This window comes from Lepidochelys kempii, chromosome 5 (assembly GCF_965140265.1).
Source record: "Lepidochelys kempii isolate rLepKem1 chromosome 5, rLepKem1.hap2, whole genome shotgun sequence".
Taxonomy (NCBI): Eukaryota; Metazoa; Chordata; order Testudines; family Cheloniidae; genus Lepidochelys; species Lepidochelys kempii.
Genome location: NC_133260.1, coordinates 50278396 through 50298023, shown reverse-complemented (window position 1 = coordinate 50298023; position 19628 = coordinate 50278396). Strand labels below are relative to the sequence as shown.

General features: G+C 44.9%; 1 protein-coding gene and 1 long non-coding RNA gene across 7 annotated transcripts in view; one reads left to right on the top strand and one right to left on the bottom strand.

Annotated features, from left to right (window-relative positions):
* Nucleotides 1–19628, top strand: part of TNPO1 (transportin 1) — a 166724-nt gene that overhangs the window by 30509 nt on the left and 116587 nt on the right. For 4 of the 6 annotated variants that reach the window (XM_073344303.1, XM_073344299.1, XM_073344302.1 and 1 more), the window contains 2 exons: nt 10612–10725; nt 19287–19362. In XM_073344303.1, the coding sequence (XP_073200404.1) occupies nt 10621–10725; nt 19287–19362 (181 nt within the window). In that variant the 5' untranslated portion in view covers nt 10612–10620. Of the gene's footprint in view, nt 1–10336; nt 10421–10611; nt 10726–19286; nt 19363–19628 lie in introns of those variants that run through there. The other 2 variants (XM_073344301.1, XM_073344304.1) reach the window with 2 other exon arrangements.
* On the bottom strand, nt 3498–11094 carry LOC140911384 (uncharacterized). Its single transcript, XR_012158929.1, has 4 exons — nt 10225–11094; nt 6657–6783; nt 4036–4092; nt 3498–3752 (listed from the first exon to the last, which is right to left on the bottom strand). It is a non-coding gene; the product is annotated as an uncharacterized lncRNA (long non-coding RNA).

The window sequence follows — 19628 nt, the reverse complement described above, 5'->3', positions numbered from 1 at the left end:
TTCCTGAACAGGCCAGTGTTTGGAAAGATGCGTGCGTCATGCAGCTTTCCGGGCCAGCCTGCGTCAATGTCAGTGAAACGCCCACGGTGATCCACAAGCGCGCCTGGAGAACCATAGAAGAGAAACAGCCTTTCCAATTAACGTACTCTGAGGCTAGGTGGGCTGGTGCCAGATTTGGAATATGTGTGCCATCTATTGCCCCTCCTCAGTTAGGGAAACCCATTTGTGCAAAGCCATCCACAGTGTCCTGCACGTTACCCGGAGTCACGGTTCTTCTGAGCAGGATGCGATTAATGGCCCTGCAAACTTGCATCAACACGATTCCAACGGTCGACTTCCCCACTCCAAACTGGTTAGCAACCGATCGGTAGCTGTCTGGAGTTGCCAGCTTCCAGATTGCAATAGCCACCTGCTTCTCCACCGTCAGGACAGCTCTCAATCTCAAGCTCACCCCTCACACAGTCCCATTAAAGTGACTTTTCTCATCTGAAAATTCTGCAGCCACTTCTTGTCATCCCATCACTCACTGCTTGTTTCCCGAGCTCAAAAGCAGTGTTCCATGGTGGTCAGCATGTCCGTGAATGCCACAAGCAAACTCGTGTCATATGCGTTACTCGAGTTGCTATCATCATCGGAGCCCTCACTGTCACTTTGGATCATAAGGAATAACTCGACTGCCAAATGTGACATGCTGACGAGACTTGTCAGCATACTCCTCAGCAGTTTGGGCTCCATTTCCGCAGACCGAAAGGGAAGACAGAGCGCACAGTACAAAAAACGTGGAAAGATGGCGCCAAATGTGGACGGAAGCAAAGGGATTGTTGGGATGTGAACCGATGCATCATGAGGTGTTGGGACAGGACCCAGAATGTCCCGTCCTCCTGCCCCTTTCCCACAAGCTACAGCACCAGAATGTGAAGAGGTGCTCTGTGGGGTAGCTGCCCATAATGCATTGCTGCCAGTGCTGCTGCAAGTGCCGCAAATATGGCCATGCCAGTGCGCTTGTTCCTGTCAGTGTGGACAGACTGCAGCGCTTTCCCTACTGCGCTCTCCGAAGGCGGGTTTAACTCAAAGTGCTCTACATCTGCAAGTGTAGCCATGCCCTATGTTTACACAGCACTTTTGTCGGTAAAACTTCTGTCAGTCAGGGGTGTGAAAAAAAGCACCAGTGTGGACAGCACTTTGTTGGCGGGAGATGCTCTCTTGCTGACAAAGCTACCACTGCTTATTGGGGGCAGTTTTATTTTGCCGGCAGGAGAGCTCTCTCCTGCTAGCAAAGAGCGGCTACACGGGAGACCTTACAGTGGTACAGCTGTAGTGGCACAGCTGTGCCGCTGTAAGGTATGCAGTGTGGACATAGTCTGAATAGACAGGCTTGTCAGTTTGGGTAGTTCAACACAATCTTGATCCAGTGAAGACGCCTACACCAATGATTCCTGAATATAGCCTGCACTTGAAACCTCTGGACTTTCATTCAATTCCATCAAAGTCTGCCTTGCAGTGATCTCTGCATGTAACCCCTCTGTTCAGTCATGTTCAGTTTTCTCTTGTCCCATGAAAAAACAACAAAGAGTCCTTGTGGCACCTTAGAGACGAACAAATTTATTTGGGCATAAGATTTCGTGGGCTATAACCCACTTCATGAGATGCATGAAATGGAAAATACAGTAGGTAGGTATAAATACACAGTACATGAAAAGATGGGAGTTGCCTTACCAAGTGAGGGCTCAGTGCTAAAGAGTCCAATTGAGTTAGGGTGGATGTTACCCATTTCCAACAGTTGACAAGAAGGGGCGAATATCAACAAAGGGAAAATTACTTCTTGTCGTGCTAACAAGGCCAATTCAGTCATGGTGGATGTGGCCCATTCCCAACAGTTGACAAGAAGGTGTGAGTATCAACAGGGAGAAAATTATTTTTTGTACTGACCCAGCCACTCCCAGTCTTTATTCAGGCCTAATTTGATGATGTCAAGTTTGCAAATTAATTCCAGTTCTGCAGTTTCTCACTGAAATCTGTTTTTGAAGTTTTTTGTTGAAGAATGGCCACTTTTAAGACTGTTATTGAGTGTCCAGGGAAATTGAAGTGCTCTCCTATTGGTTTTTGAATGTTATAGTTCTTGATGTCTGATTTGTATCCATTTATTCTTTTGCATAGAGACTGTCCAGTTTGGCCAATGTACATGACAGAGGGGCATTGCTGGCACATGATGGCATATATCAATCACACTCGTAGATGTGCCGGTGAATGAGCCGCTGATGTATGGCTGTTGTGGTTAGATCCTATGATGGTGTCCCTTGAACAGATACGCGGATGGAGTTGGCAACGTGGTTTGTTGCAGGGATTGGTTCCTGGGTTAGTGTTTCTGTTGTGTGGTGTGTAGTTGCTGGTGAGTATTTGCTTCAGGTTGGGGGGCTGTCTGTAAGCGAGGACTGGCCTTTCTCCCAAGGTCTGTGAGCGTGGGGGATCGTCCTTCAGGATGCGTTGTAAATCCTTGGTGATGCATTGGAGAGGTTTTAATTGGGGGCTGAAGGTGACAGCTAGTGGTGTTCTGTTATTTTCTTTGTTGGGCCTGTCCTGTAGTAGGTAACTCTTGGTACTCTTCTGGCTCTGTCAATCTGTTTCTTCACTTCCCGAAGTGGGTATTGTAGTTTTAAGAATGCTTGATAGAGATCCTTTAGGTGTTTGTCTCTGTCTGATGGATTGGAGCAAATGTGGTTGTATCTTAGGGCTTGGCTGTAGACAATGGATTGTGTGATGTGGTCTGGATGAAAGCTGGAGGCATGTAGGTAAGTATAGCGGTCAGTAGATTTCCGGTATAGAGTGGTGTTTATGTGATGTCGCTTATTTGCACAGTAGTGTCCAGGAAGTGGATCTGTTGTGTGGACTGGTCCAGGCTGAGGTTGATGGCAGGGTGGTTTAGGTTGGATATTAGGAAAAACTTTTTCACTAGGAGGGTGGTGAAACACTGGAATGCGTTACATAGGGAGGTAGTGGAATCTCCTGCCTTTGAAGTTTTTAAGGTCAGGCTTGACAAAGCCCTGGCTGGGATGATTTTGTTGGGGATTGGTCCTGCTTTGAGCAGGGGTTGGACTAGATGACCTCCTGAGGTCCCTTCCAACCCTGATATTCTATGAAATCCTGGTGGAATTCCTCAAGGGCCTCCTTCCCGTGGGTCCATATGATGAAGATGTCATCAATGTAGCGCAGGTAGAGTAGGGGCGCAAGGGGACGAGAGGTGAGGAAGCGTTGTTCTAGATCAGCCACAAAAATGTTGGCATACTGTGGGGCCATGCGGGTATCCATAGCAGTGCCGCTGACTTAAAAGTATAAATCAGGGGTGGCCAACCTGGGCACATCCCTCGGGTCATGTCGCTTCCCGCAGCCCCCGTTGGCTGGAGCGGCGAACCGCGGCCAGTGGGAGCTGCGATCGGCCGAACCTGCGGACACAGCAGGTCAACAAACTGGCCTGGCCCGCCAAAGGTTGCTGATCCCTGCTATAGAAAATGTTGGTGATCTCGAAGTTGAATAGTCTTCAGAATCCTGTATGTTGAGGATGGATTCTCCTAAACAAATTGAATTGGCTGTCAGCACTGGTTCTCCACTTGTGAGGTAACTCCGTTCTTTTCATATGTCAGTATAAGAATTCCTGCATCTGTAGTTTTCACTCCATGCATCTGAAGAAGTGGTTTTTTACCCACGAAAGCTTACATCCAAATAAATCTGTTAGTCTTTAAGGTGCCACCGGTCTCCTAAACAAAATAAGTCAATGCAGTTATTTAATTATTATTACCATACTGCTCATTTAGTATTACTCATTGCATTCACTGACACTCTGTACTACTTTAAAGGTGAAATTGTAAAAGGAAGATCTGACTATTTCAGCTATTTATTTTTTATCACAACTGCATCTAAAATGATAGTACCATAGAGTAACAACTATATTTTTTGCTCAAACATGAGAATTCAAGAATAGTCCAGAAGGAAGACAGGCAGTCCTTAGGAAAGAAGTCTGAAATAAAAAAGTTTACCAACCTGAAGATCCTGCATGTTGAGACATATTCCTTTCATCATCTTCAACGCTGCTTCCTCCTGAGAAGGAACACTTCTTATGATGTTGTTTCATTAGGGCAACCAGGCCTTGCATTTCTGTGTTGCTCTGTTTGCATTTTGCACGCATGCCTAGGAACTTCATTAAAATATTCCCCAACTGGGTCTCTTTTATGGCCTGCTGCCATTATAGGTTTTCCCTTCTAGTGAGAGAATAGTATGATAGATCTCAAATCAATGAAGGCTATACTCAGAAAGACCTCAAGACTTCTGGAATGTGCTGCTTAAGCAGTTTCACTTTTGTTTCTACTGCCTGTCCTTCCCTTCTCACATTTATTTCCAGACTTCTTCTCCTTGTCCGGATCTATTCTGCCCCCAACTATCTTCTATTCATTGAACTTTTTGAAACTTTGCACTTTTAGAGAGGTAAGGGGCTGTGTGTACACAAATTTGCAGAGGGACAATAGCGTTTAGGTCTGTTATTTCTCACCGCTATATATTATTTATTTAAAACATTTTTGCTGTTAATAAGTATGTTGTCTCTGGAGACACAAATCCACAGTTTGAGAACTGAAAAACTAAGCATCTCTGATGGTATCTTATAGACTGAGCACTGAGTCCCATTGGACAGATAGAAAGATTAACCTAAATAATCTACAAAGAAGCCCCTGGAACTCCATAAGATTGGGTCCTTAATCCACGAACTATTGGAACTCATTTACAAAGCTTTTCTTAAACATTACATGACTATTAGGACTACTAGGACTATTGTTATTTCTGTCCTATGTTTTTCTTCCATCTCAATCCTCTTCTCTGTTTCTCTCCTCGGTTCATCTGTAATTCCTCCTGTGCACCAAGACCTAATTCCCAGCCCCTCTTGTGGTTTTCACTCTCACCACATCATATTATACAATGATCAATTGTGAAATAGTTAATGAAGATGTAAAATCTCATAGATAAGATTTAAAATTAACACTTCAATGTCATTAAAAGGGGTTGGGGTCATTCACACCACTCATTGCCTTTGTGTTAGGCTACCTGTTGTCTCAGAAAGACCATTCTGAATCAGTTACACTCAGTTCTCCTTTGGATGACTGACATTAAGTACTCCTGAGGGAATTCTGTGCCAAATAAATAAATAAATAAATATTCTGCAAACAAAATTTTTAAAATGCTGTAAATTTTAATGGTCAATAAATGTGGAGGTTCCAGCATGGCAGTGAGAAGCACAGGACACTGGCTGTATGGAAGTGGGAGATCACCTTGCAGCTCCCCCGGACACAGAGTCAGTGATGAAGCTGCACCCAACCCTGACACAGCGCAAGGGCTGGGCCTGCCCCAGAAACACCCCCGAGGCCATGCTCCTCTGCACCAGGTGCACTAGGTATGAGCAGGCAGGCTCAGCCCAGAAGGATCCAAGTATGGAGGGGCTTGGTTTGGGGTGAGAGGGTTCTGGGTGGGGTAATCTGGGTGTGGGTGGCTCAATGGCGGACCAGATGTGCGGGGGGATCTGGATGCACAGGGGCTTATTGGGGGCATCGGCGCCAACTCCATGGGTGCTCCGGGGCAGCCCCCTTTCAGCTCCCCCCGCTCCCCCCAGCACCTCCCGCCTACTGGTGGGCCTCGCTGATCAGTGCCTCCCCCTCCCTCCCGGCGTCTGTCATCTGTTTCAGGGTGTGCAGGAGGCTCTGGGAGGGAGGAGTGAGGTCAGGGTGTTCTCAGGGGAAAGGGGGAAGAGGTGGGGCATGGGTGGTGCCTTGGGGGAGAAGAGGTGGAGTGGGGGCGGGGCCTGGGGTAGAGCCATTGGAAAGTCGGTGCCTGTGGTTGGGGGGGTTCCAGGGGCAGGGGCAATAGGACTTTGTCGGGGTGGGGGTCCCGGTGAAGGTGGTTGGGGCTCAGAAGGGGGGGTCTGGGTGTGGGGGGATGGGGCTCAGCGGAGGGGTCCGGGTGCTGAAGGAGTGGGACTTGATGGGGTGGGGGCAGATGCAGCTGGTTGGGGTTTAGTGGGGTGGGAGTCTGGTTGCAGGGGGCTCATAGGGATGGTCCAGGTGTGGGGTGGGTGGGGCTTGTCATGATGGGGGTCTGAATGTGGGGGGCTCAGTAGGGGGTGGTCTGGGTGCAGGGTAGGGGTCTGAATGCAGTGGAGGGGCTCAGTGGGGAGGGTTCCAGTGCAGGGGGTGAGGCTAGGCTGGGTGTCGGTTCAAATGTGGGGGGCTCTGTGTGCAGGGGTTGAGGCTCAGCAGGTGGATCTGGTGCTGGGGGGTGCCGGATGTTGGGGGTGAGGCAGCAGGATTGGGGGTGCAGGTGCGGGGGGCTTGGAGGGGTTCTGGATGCGGGGGGAGTGAGGCTTGGTGGGGAGTTCTGGGTATGGGGGGGTTCAGATGCATAGGGGTTGGGCGGACAGGGATATTAGGATGTGGTGGAAGGGGGTTTACAGAGTTTCCTGCAGCCGGGAAGGTTTTTGGAGATGGGTCTGACCAGCCCCAGCCTCACCTTGCTGGGGAAGAGGGAGTCCCATCCTCCACTGCCCATCTGGGACTAGCAGCTGAGCCTGGCACAGGGTAGGAGCCACCGGCTGGGGTGTCCCCAGCACTGCAGTGATTTACCTCTCCACTGGCTGCTCCGGGTTCCCAAAACAAGGTGCCCGCATTGCTGCAGAGGGGTGCATGACTGCTCTTGCCTCCCTTTGCTTCTTCATCAGAAAGTCATTTTTGTGCAAGGAAGCAAAGAAATCTGTGGGGGACATGAATTCTTCATTAACATAGTGGCACAGAATTCCCCCAGGAGTAATTAAGGCGTCAAACTTTTTTTTTTTAATGAAAGCTTATACTTGACCTACACTTAAAATTTAGGTCAACATAGCTACATCAGTCAGTGATGTGAAAACTCCACCACCTTGGCTGACATAACTATGTTGATCTAACGCCAGTATAGATGCAGCTATGTCAGTGGAATAATGCTTCTGTTGGTCTTGCTACTATTGCTTGGGGAAATGGTATTGCTACAGCAATGGAAAATCCCCTTTTAGCAGTGTAGGCTGTCTCTGTTTTACGGGGTTATGCTGGCATAGCTACAGCACTGCAGCTATGTCAATATAGTCCCTGTAGAGTAGACATACACTTAGGGCTTGTCTTCACTACTGGGTTAAGTAGACGTAAGTTATGCTACTTAAGTTATAAGAAAAGGAGTACTTGTGGCACCTTAGAGACTAACCAATTTATTTGAGCATAAGCTTTCGTGAGCTACAGCTCACTTCATCGGATGCATATGCTCAAATAAATTGGTTAGTCTCTAAGGTGCCACAAGTACTCCTTTTCTTTTTGTGAATACAGACTAACACGGCTGTTACTCTGAAACCTGTACTTAAGTTATGTAGCTTAGGTCGACTTACCCTGGTATCTTCACTGTGCTGCATTGACGGGAGACGTTCTCTGGTTGACTTACCTTACTCTTCTCGGGGAGCTGGAGTACTGGAGTCGATTAAAGAGTGTTCTGCTGTCAATTTAGTGGGTCTTCACTAGACCCGCTAAATCGACACCCGCTGCATCGATTGCAGCAACATTGATCTCCCCAGTAGTGAAGACACGCCCATAGGCCAGTGGTTCTCAACCTATATACCATTATGGACTGCATATATGGCCCACAGTGCGTTATGTGGGCCGCATCCAATACTACGTCTATGGCCCTGAGGATGTCACATTGGCTGCAGCTTTGTGCTGATTGTGCTGCAGGTTGACAACCAGTGCCCTATGTTTATGCTGGAGAGCTTACAGCTGTGCTGCTGTAAGATCTCCCATATAGCCGCTCTATACTGACAGAAGAGAGCTCTCCCATTGACATAATTAAACTGCCCCCATCAAGAGTGTCTTCAGCCAACATAGTGCTTTCCACACTGGTGCTTCTGTCGGTGTAACTTACGTCATTCAGCATGTGTTTTTTTCATACCCCTGAGCGACATAAGTTATACTGACAACAGTGCTAGTGTAGACATAGCCTATGAGCCTTCAGAATTTGAATGGGCTACATAAATACATAAAGTGGGCTAGATCTTGCCTGTGGACTAGGTGTTTGACACCTCATTACTAAAATATATATTACAAATAAGTGTCCCTGTGCTCTCGGGGGAAAAGTTTAGCTGACTAGAACTGAACTAAAGGATTCCCATTTCACTGATGTAGTACACTAAAATATCTTATTATGGCTCAGTTTTGCAGAAATAAAATTAGAAGAGGAGTTTCTTGTGGGGGGAGAGGAATAATTTGTTTGCCTGTGAAAGGCTGCTAAAATTGAAGATTGCATCAATAATGGAAGTCATTGGGCCAGAGAGCAAGAACGGTTCTACGGTCCAGTGGTTAAAGCATCTATTTGGGAGGAGGAAGACCTAGGAGCCAATTCATCTGCTCCAATCACTCTTTCATTATCTAGTAACTGTAGAACAACTTCAACAGGAGAGATGGAGGGAACCCTTTCCCCATCAGAATATCCCATAGCTCAGTGGTTAGAGTTAGACCTTGCCCTGTTCAAATCCTCTTCCCCCTCCCCGTTGTCGGAGGGAGGAACTGAACCTGGGTCTTCCACATCCCAGATTAGTGCTCTAATCAATGGGCTAAAAGTTGTAAGGTGGATGCCATTATCACCTGTTCCTCCTTTGGCTCTTTGGGTGGTGTGGGATGCCTAACTTATTACATGAAAGGCCTTAGGTGCCTAAGCCATCTGGCTCCAAGAGAGGGAGTCCCATTTGTGGATCACTGAGCAGCAATATACACCTATCTCTGCGGGAGGGGTAGTTAGAATCCCCCCTCTGCATCCCCCATTGGCTTGCTTAAGTGACTTCACACCTAAATGGATGGGGCCTTAGTCCCTGCTGCCGCTGTTCAGAATATACACTCCTGCATAACTGCAGTGTTTTCAGGTCTCTGAAGCAATTGCTTCTGTTGCTCTCTCAGGTTTTTGGGGTGGTAGGGATTGGAAGTGTTGCTATCACCCTCTTGGCTCTATGGGGTGGAATGTGTATGGGGGTGGTGCTGAGGCGCTTAGGGAAAGCGCTGCATGACCGTCACTCTCTGGAGGAGAAAGGGGTGCTGCCTTCGCAGGTCGCCGAGTGTGTGACATGAGTTAGGCCATGCCCCTGCTGCTGGACATTGCGCTGAGGTGCATCCATTAACGCTATTATACCAATAAAATAAAAACTAGCAGGATCTTATTAAACGGGAAAAGGCAAAATGCCACATTTATCGTGAATCCAGAAAGAATCATTGTAAGCAGTTAGTTATAGCTATAACATTCCATTCAATTTCATATTTATTCACACACACAGACACACACACAGAGGTTCTGCAAGGTTGTTATCTTAGTTACCAGCCTTAGAGTTGTTCATGCCAAGCCACTGGCCAGGTGGCCTTGTCAGATGCTCATCTGATGCTCCTGGAAGTTGGTTTGCAGAATCAGACCCCAAAGTTCTCACTTTCTAGAGTCCATTTTGATAGGAATTTCTTCCTATGCCAGTCTATGGGAATTGCTTCATCATGCTGTTGCTGAATCAGTCAGCAGATGGCACATTCTTGATGGCTCTGTGCTGCCAGATGTTATCTTGTTCTTTGGTTCTCCCATCCTTGAGGCTGTTGGGTGGATTCCAGTCTGCCCTCCGGGGGTCCTCTGGTTATTTCCACTTGACGCCTTCTTTGGCTGATGGACACTGGATTCTTAGGCTGGCACCTCCCTGATCATTCAGTTGTTATCCACACCAAGCATCCATCCACATACATCCTCTGTCTCTATTTTAATCACAATTGTTAACAAAGCGAGATGAATACAACAAAAGGGTGGGGAGTCTCTGGGTGCTGTTTCTGTTGTTACAGAGTATTGCTTTGAGTCTCTCTCTGTGTGAGTAGTTGTTGTTACAAAGAATTACTTTGAGAACAGACTCTGTCTTAGGATGTACTAACACAATTAGCAGCTTGCAAGTTTCATACAGAGAGGGAGAGAAACAGTACCAAAAACCAAGAGACCTCTTAATTAGTAATACCCTGGAATTTAAACTATGGGGAATCAAACTCATTTGTGATTTTAATACAGAACTTCTTTAATATGATCCAACAACGCTGCCTGATAGATCATGGGGTTTAAATCAACTGTTTTATTGACTCCCTCCGGCTGAGAGAGAGAGAGACCCACCTGGAACTTGAGGCTAGAGGCTGCGGTGACTGCTGCTGCCCGCGCAGGCAGAAAGGCTGAGCCGGCTTGGTGGACGGGCGGACGCTAAGACCCAGGGGGACGCATCACTTTTAGGACCAGCCTGCAAATTCGGCGTGAGTGACTCAGTCCGCTCAGCGCACGCAAGGCAGGCGGCAGTGGCCGGGGCTAGGAGCAGGTCCGTGCCGCTCGCCTAGGCCAGCTGCAGCTCTATCGGGGGGGAGGCGGCGGCCGCAGCGCGCGCGGGTCCGCCGTTCGGTGTGCGCGCGCGCGCTGGGGCGAGAACGGGCCGCGCTCCGGGCGCAGCCTACCCTGCGCTCAGGCCTGTAGCGCTAGTAACCGCGGCCGCCTGTTGTCTGTGTTTTGCAGCGACCCAAGATGGAGTATGAGTGGAAACCCGACGAGCAGGGGCTCCAGCAGATCCTGCAGCTGCTCAAGGAGTCGCAGTCCCCGGACACCACCACGCAGAGAGCTGTGCAACAAGTATCCTTGGCCCGGTCCGGGTCCCCGGGGCCTACTGCGGGGCCGGGGTCGCTGCCTGCCGCGCGGAGGCCGAGCCACTCAGGCGCAGTTCGCGCTTTCCACGGGTTCCGTCTCCGCTTCTTCTTCGGTCCCGCGGGGGAAGGACGGACAGGGGCTTCCCGGGTTTGGGGAGCCGGGGCGTGAGGGGCGCGGCGAAGCTCCCGGGGAAGGGGAGAGGGAGCGGTAGTTTCTCCGGGTTTCAGGCCCCGCTCGATGAGGAGGGAGCCGCCAGCAAGCTGGGGGGCGCTGTTGGCCCAACCCCCGCCCAGGCGCTGAGGTAGGCGGCAGTGGCGCGGGGTTTGAACCGCCGAGGGAACCCGTGGGCGGTAATGTTACTCGCCTCCCCCTCCTGGCCCCCGGCCCGAGCACCTGTTGCAAGCCGGGAGCTAAGTGGAGCTTTTCTTTTTAAAGCCTTGGCCGGGCCATGCCGCTCTGGTGTCTCCCACTTTCCCGGGTTATCCCACGCTGGGCCTCTGCCAGCCCCCAGCTGCAGCAGCGGGGAGCTCGCCTTCCTGAAGGGCTCCCTACGGCCGTGCACAGGCCTCTTTCCATAGAGGGTGTGGGTGGATCCCGCCAACAGGGCTGGGGGCAGGCCTGACACAGGGTTTCTAGTTGAGAAATGCTGCTCCACCCCCAGCCCTGCCTGGCGGGGCTAAACTCTGTGATGTCTCCAGTTCGCTCTTTTCTCGGGAGTCAGCCATGGAAAAAGGGAGGAGGCTCATTTAGCAGGGCATGTGGTACCAGCACCTCTGTCAGAGTGCCCCCATCTTTTGTGTATGCCTGGTGGATCTGGGGGAGTGGGGCCTTTTTTCCATGTCCTAGTGCTTTCATAGATAATGGAACAAGCATAATCTGGTGGCGGTAGTCGCTGGCAAGCATATTTCTATTTGGTCTCTTCAATCTATGGATGAAAGTTCAGGTTTTCCACATTGTGAAAACAGTACTTTGTTTGCAAGGAAGACTTTTGAAAGAGTTAATTGTTATATGGTAAACCAGGGAAGGTCACCTGCCAAGGGAAAATTGATTTTTTTGTTTGTTTCTTTGATACTTTAAAAAGACAAAAACACAAAAAAACCCAACCAAGTACTTTTTGCATTGCTTCTGTTTTTATATTAGCAGTTCTGATTTTGTGCACTCTGAAAGTTTCCAATGACTGTAGAAGTGGAGTGATTATTCAGACCAGCTAAACCTTGGGCAGAAAAATGTTTTTGTTAAGATTCATCATCCCCTTCTCCTTTCATGAAGATACAAAATACTGAGATATGTAGGAAGTCTTTCAGGAAAAAAACAGGTAGACATACGTGACATTCTTGATACTTTCAAGGTATTAGATTTAACACCCACTCTCCGCATTCTTTCTCCCCACTCCAAAAAAAACTGGTTACTTTAAGGCTTTTTGGTCAAATTAAGAGTACTTCTAATTTTATTTATAAATTAAATGTAGTTTATTTCAGGTGCTGTGCTCCTTTGTGAGCTCCTGTGATTTTTATAAATAAGGCTAAGATTTTTGTCATGGATATTTTTAGTAAAAGTCATGGGCAATAAAAAAAAATTCACAGAAGCCCATGACCTGTTGATAACTTTTACTAAAAATATCTGTGACAAAATGGGGAGCTTGTCTGGAGGGGTCCCCCTGCCGCCTGTGTCAGCTGGGCAGCTGCAGGGGTCCGCCCGTGGCGGCTGGGAGCTCCAGGGTCCCTCCACCTCTTTCTGCCGTGGGCGGCAAGGGAACCTGTAGCTCCCACCACCGGGGCTGAAGTCAGAGTGACTTCTGTGACCTCTATGAAAAAACTGTAGCCTTATTTATAACCATTTTTCCATTTTAAGATGTTTCATTTCTTGCCTTTTGCTCTGTGAAAGATCTGTACACAAATGGGAAACTGAGTGTGCATTTGATAGTATTCTGAGTATAAAGTAAATGCCCAAATTTAAAATAGAGACTTTTAAAACTTTCAGTTACAGTAATCATGTTAGTTGTAACAATAAATTTTAAATGGTGGTTTTTAAGTTGTCTCCTTGATTAAATAAGGTATTTTTAGATTATTAAAGGGATACTATCTTGTTTAACTTGTCTCAATTTCTAAATTAGTAAAAAAAAAAAACACCACAAAAAACCCCCTCCTAAATTAGTAAAAAAAGCAATAACCCTCCCCAAATAAGTCTGATCGCATATACCTATAAACTTAAATTTCTGTTGCAGTGATCTTAAACAGTTGTGTTGGTGAGTGGTGTCTTGAAAATTGAAATGATTAGAAGCTGACTAAACAAAAGTGAAAGTAGCTTGTGTAATTTCATCAAGGTGAGAAATGCTAAGCAAATAGCATAAATAGTGATAAGTAAATTGTAATTTTAACTACCAAAGATATTAATGCAGTCTTAAGATGACTTGACTGCATCCCATATTTTTAACTTTTTGTCATTTTAAATGTTTGATGAAGGATATTTAATCAAAGGGAGCTTTCATATGCTGAATGCTCCCAATAGGAAGGGAAAGGAAATATCTAATGTATAACTTATTTTAATTTTTTTTTTCCATTTAGGTTTCATTTCTTTTCATTCAGTTTGCTTAAAATGGAATTAATAGCTGTCTGGTGTGCTGTGACACTCCAGCATATGCCATACATTAAAGATGTACTCTGCTGGTGTTGGCCCTAGTAAGTGGTGGCTTTTTACAGTTTTTATTATATGATGCAGTTTTGTAAAAACCTCTTTTAATATAACTTGCGGAACAGTGCTATATAATAAAAATGCCCCTCGATAACATTTATGGGCCTGCTTCAGCAAGTCGCTGAGATTGCTGTCCTATCGCACCATGGTGCTTAATAAAGCGTTCCAGTGGCGCATGAGCCAGCTGCTACAAACTTAAGGCACTTTAAATTGATTTTTGTTTTCTTATTAATATGGGCTGATTACCCTTGTTGTTCTTGTGTTGGGCATTCAAACACATGTAATTAAACACAGGTCATATTAAATGTTAAAATTTCTTTTAATATGAAGGTAGTAGTAGGCTTGAATGGCTTATTTGATGCAGGGTCATATTATATACCCTGCAATAAAACTTGAAAGGAGTGGGAGGACCCAAGAATCTGACAGTGTTGCCAACTTAGCTACTTTGTCACTAGGTTTAGTGACTTTTTGGTTTCCCTAGTGAGAAAATAAGTGTCAAAGTGACCAGTGACAAATCTAGCTACTTTCACTGCCAATTACGGTGATATTCAGAGAAAGAAGTCACCAATATGTGTAGTCACAAAATCATTCACAAGCAGCTCAGTAGTGTTAATAAAATCCATTCCATGCTCCTCTTACTACATTCTGTTGCACACCAAGTCAATGACATTATGTCCCAATTGAGCATGTCCTCAGAAGGAATCCCATTCCAGGGCTTCATGCGCTGAGATCACTATAATCTGCAGCGGAGGAAAAGAAGTTTGTGGAGGCTAATTAAATACTTTGCTGAAGCCAGGTGCACTTCGGAGAGAGCAGCATATTAGCCAGGGCTTGTTTTTACCCAAATGTGTTCTTTCTTGCTGCTCCGTAGTAGGTAGCACACCCTGTGATGCAGGGAAAGATGGCTAATGAAGTGGGCTGGGCAGGGGAGCCAGCGAGGATTGCTGCATGGATGGAAGATGGGGTGGGATGAGACAGGACCGTGTGCCCCAATGGGGCAGGGGAGTGGTCACCTTTCCTCCAGGGATGAAGCCCTCACTACAGGATCAAAGGTGGAGGTAGCTTGATTTTGCTTCCCCTTTACACCTTCCTCTGGCTTGGCCTGGGGTTAGCTGCCCTACTGTTCTCAGAAATTAAACCCTGGAAGTGGGGGGAAGAGGCCCTGCTATCTGATTTTTGTTTTTAAAACTACTTTCTTGGCTCCCTGCAGTTCTGAGCTGAGGTCAGGCGAATGCCCTCTTACCGCTGGCTCTGGGCCCTCCCTTTCACTAACCTGTTGGCTCAAATCCAGGCTGGCAAGAAAGGGAGGCTCAGCTGAAATTAACCAACCCCAGCCAACCTGGCTGCCGTGTACAGAGCATCCTTCCCAATGAGCAGGGGGCTGCAGTTTCCTTCCTAATGAGCAATGGGTGCCCTCATGATGATGACAGTGTACTGGTGTAGTTGCTTCTGGTGTGCAACAGAATGTAGTAAGAAGAGAGCATGGAATGTATTTTATTAACACTATTGAGGTGCTTGCGAATGATTTTGTGACTCTACTTGCCTGTGTGTGTGTGTATGTATATGTATATAAAATTCTCTGGAAATTTTGTTCAGTGACATTTTGACTCCTTTTGAGTGCTTAAACAGTTACATCTAGTGACTTTTCAGGGTTTGTCTGGTGACTTCCTGCTATGTGAAGTTAGCAACAGTCTCAAAGAGTGAATGAGGAATAAGCTGTTAAAGCTGGCAAATCCTGTGGATCCTAGGCCAGTAGCTTCAGTGTTGTTGTGGGGTTTCCACTTAGAACACCTCTTCTGGTTCTCCTTCCTGCTGTGCTTGCTCTATACTTTTTCCTTTTTTGCAGGGGAAACGATGCAGAGGTAATAGCAAGCTTTGACTCCAGTTGATTTTTGTGGTGTGTTTTTTCTGTAGGTTTAAAAGGGGAATGTCTCAAAATGTCTTCATCCCAACATACTTCTTAGTCTATGCTTGCACTGCATTGTAAGGTGTGCTGTGTAGCTGCTCTTTATTGCTGGGAGAGAGCTCCACCTCCAAGGAGGGGCGGGAGCTTTGTGGCTGGCACAGTTGTCGGCAATGAAGTGCTGTTCACATTGGTGCTTGTCATTGTTAAAACTTGTCGCTCAGGGGTGTATGTGTTTTTTCACACCCCTGAGCAACAAAAGTGTTAACAATGAAAGTGCCATTGTAGACAAAGCCTAAGTCATGCTAGTCTTGACTACAATTATTTGGCTCTTGGGGAGGGTTCACCGTCTTCCAAAGATGTGTAGAACATGCCATATTGATTCTGTTATTCCAACCCTGGTTTTTTTTTTTTTAACCAAAGAGGCTTTTCCTCCATAGTTCATACTCTCTTTCACAGCAAAGGAGAGAGAAGGGCTTTAGTAGCCCAATATATAAAGCTTTTATTTTTGAACGGAGTCATTACCTGATACAAACTGTAGATATTTTTGGTAATTTCTTATTTGAAACTCTAGTTATTCTGTTTCTGAATATGACAACGTTAGGTAACAGTTGCCTGTTAAGCAGCTAATCTTGATCATTTAGAAATTTTGTTGCGTAATTGTTTGTTTTTTTAATATATAATTTAAATATAGGAGTTAACAGCATGGTGGTGTTGCACACTTGTAGCTTCAGATATTTAAGTACTATTGGCGAGTTAACCAGGGCATGGAAATAAAAGGATTTAGCAACATGCCAAATCACTGTTGCTAGGCAAGCAGCAGTGAAATACTTGCAAATTTTGAATAGCTGGAAATGACAAATCATAGAAAAACTGTAGGCTTGTTGTAGTACAGTAGAATTAGTGAACACCATAATACTGTTTATAGTTCCTCCATGATACCTTAAAGAGGTGGCATTTTTGGTGGTGTGTGTGTGTCTGCACCAAAAAATTAAAAATTCTGTGCACAATATTTTAAAATTCTGCAAAATTCTGCATATTCTTTGTAAAAATTACACAATATCACACTATATTTTCAATTATTTGCTGATAAGTATTTTGAAATTACCAGAATACTTGAAAATGGTGTGATTATATTGTTTGTGTTTTGACAAATAAAATACGCAGAATTTTAAAACTTTTAATTTTTTTGGCAAAGATTTCCCTCAAGAGTACCAGTGTTCCATGTGGCACAAGTTGGGTGCGGGAAGGTGGGTGGGTCGGGAGAGAATCTGGATGCACAGGGACTTGGTGCACAGCTCTGGGTTCAGGGGGAATGGGACTCTGCACTGGAGTCCAGGTGAAGTGTGGTTAAAGGGGTGGGGGAGAGGCTGGGGGAGTGGGGCTTAGTAGGGTGGAGAGGTCAGGGTGCAGCTGGTTGGGGCTCAGTGGGGTGGGGGTTCTGGATGCAGGAAGTTCCTGAGACGGAGGGGTTTCCAGATGTGTGGCTGAGGGGAGGGATGAGTGAGTGAGCACTGGTGCATCTTCTCTTTGCTTCCCCCACAGAAACTATTTTCTGTAAGGAAGTGAAGGGAATCTGTGGGGGAGGAGGTATTTTTCTGCATCGCAGTGGTGCAGATTTTCCCCAGGAGTTTTTTTTTTTTTTTTTTATTTATTTATTTATTTATTTATTTATTTTTTATATATATATATATATATATATATATAGTAAATATTTAATACAAGATAATCCTTATGATATATAGTTTGTATTCTAGGAAATGGGCATTATATGTAAGGATTATCTTGTATTAAATATTTACCGTTTTAAGTAAACCCACTCCTTCCCCCCCTAAAAAAAAAACCCAAAAACCTTTATGCTACAATGTATCAGCCATTCATGATTTAAAAAAATTCTCGACTCTTAGTGCTCAATTAAGCTGCAGTTTGGCAAGCTGCTTAAGCATGTGCCTAGAATTAAGCAAGAGAGTAGTCTTGTTGAAGTCTTAAAGATCACACTTTTATGCCTCGGAGACCATACTAAGTCAGGTTCAGTAGTTTTAATGGTGAAATACAATATTATTTGCAGTAAAAATGAAACATGTTAGACATGCTTTAATGTCTTGCTGAATAGCGGTTCAATGTCTGGCTTAAAGTTGATGCTGTTCATACTTTAAATATTTAACTATGAATAATACAAAGGACTCTACGTGGATGCTTAGAAGTTAATTAAATGTTGTACTTCAGTATTAAAATTGCTGGAAACTGACTTCAGATTTTTTTACTCTCTACATTACAAGCTGTGCTACATATTTCATAGATTCCAAGGCCAGAAGGAATCTTTGTGATCATCCTGTGTGACCTCCTGTGTAGAACTTCCCCAAAATAATTCCTAAACAGTATCTTTTAGAAAAATATCCAACCTTGATTTAGAAATTCAGTGATAAGAGACTCTGTTGCAACCTGTGGTAAGTTGTTCCAATGGTTAATTACTTGCATTTTTTAAAAAAAAAAACATTATGCTGCCTTTTTAGTCTGAATTTGTCTAGCTTCAGCTTCCAGACATTAGATCATGCTATACCTTTTTCTGCTATATTGAAGAGCCCATTATTAAATATTTTCCTCCCTATATATGTATTTATAAGACTGTGATCGTCACCCCATAAGCTTCTCTTCGTTAAACTAAATAGATTGAGCTCTTTGAGTCTCTTACTGTAAGGCATGTTTTCTAATGCTTTAATCACTCTAGTGACTCTTCTCTGAACCCTCTCCAATTTATCTACAGCCTTCTTGCATTGTGGACACCAGAATTGGACACAGTATTCCAGCAGCCGTTGCACCAGTGCAAATAGAGAGGCAAAATAACTTCTCTACTCCTACTTGAAATTCTCCTGTTCATGCATTCCGGGATCTCCTTAGCCCTTTTTGGCTACAGAATCGCATTGGGATCTCATGTTGAGCTGTTTATCCACCATGTCCCCCAAATCCTTTCCAGAGTCACTGCTTCCCAGGATAGAGTCCTTCATCCTATAAGTATGGCCTACATTATTTGTTTCTAGAGATATAATTTATATTTAGACATATTAAAACATGTTCTATTCTCTTGTGCCCAGTTTACCAAGTGATCTAGATTACTCTGAATCAGTGACCTGTCCTCTTGATTATTTACCATTCCCCCAATTTTTGTTTGTGTTTTTCTTCTAGGTAATAAATAAAAATGTTAAATAATTTAGCTCAAGAACAGATTACTGTGGGACCTCACTAGAAACACACCCACTCCAAGATTCCCCATTTAGTTACATTTTGAGACTCATCAGTAAGCCATCTTTTAATCCATTTAAAGTGTGCCGTATTAATTTTATCTTTCTAGTTTTTAATCAGGACTGTCATGTGGGACTAAGTCAAATGCCTTCCAGAAGTCTATTACATCAACACTATTAGCTTTACAAACCAAATTTATCTCATTAAAAAAAGAGATGAAGTTCGTTTGACAGCATCTGTCTTCCATAAACTGATGTTGATTGGCATAAATTATATTATCCTCCTTTAATTCTTTATTAATCAAGTCTGATATCAGCCCCTTCATTATCAGGCTTATAATTTCCTAGGTTATCCTGTTTATCTCTTAAAAATAGTGGCACAGTGTTAGCCCAGTCTTCTGAAATGCTTTGAAATCAACATTACTAGTCTAGGTCTCCTCAGCCAGCTCTTTTAAAACTCTTGGATGCAAGTTATGTGGACCTACTGACTTAAAAATGTCTAACTTTAATAGTTGCTGTTTAATATGCTCCTGAGATATTAGTGGAATGGAAAAGAGACTTATGTACAAGAACATAATTTGTGTTTTAAAAGTCTGTCACTGTGGAAGTATAGTGCTATTTGGAAGTATTAACAATTACATGTCTAAGTAATCACTCAACTTTAGTGTAATCTTTGAAACGTATACATTTTCCTTAACAACCTTACTTTTTAGAAACTGGAACAACTGAATCAGTATCCAGATTTTAACAACTACCTGATATTTGTTCTTACGAAATTAAAGTCTGAAGGTAAGCTGCTGGGTTTTTGTTATCTTATTCTAGGCATTGTGTAATGACTTTAATTCATTTGTCTAAATTTTTTAGGACTGAAGGATAGATTTTAGGTGCTGATTCTGCCACCTGCTCCACAGACACTTGTGTGGAGCTTTAATGACTATTAGGGATCTGGATGGGCTCAGGGGGCTGCCTGCATATTGCCAGTGGTAGGATCAAGGCTTTAGACTGGGTTGCGTCCTAGCTTTCCTTTGTTTGTTTTTTCTGGATGTTAGCATCAG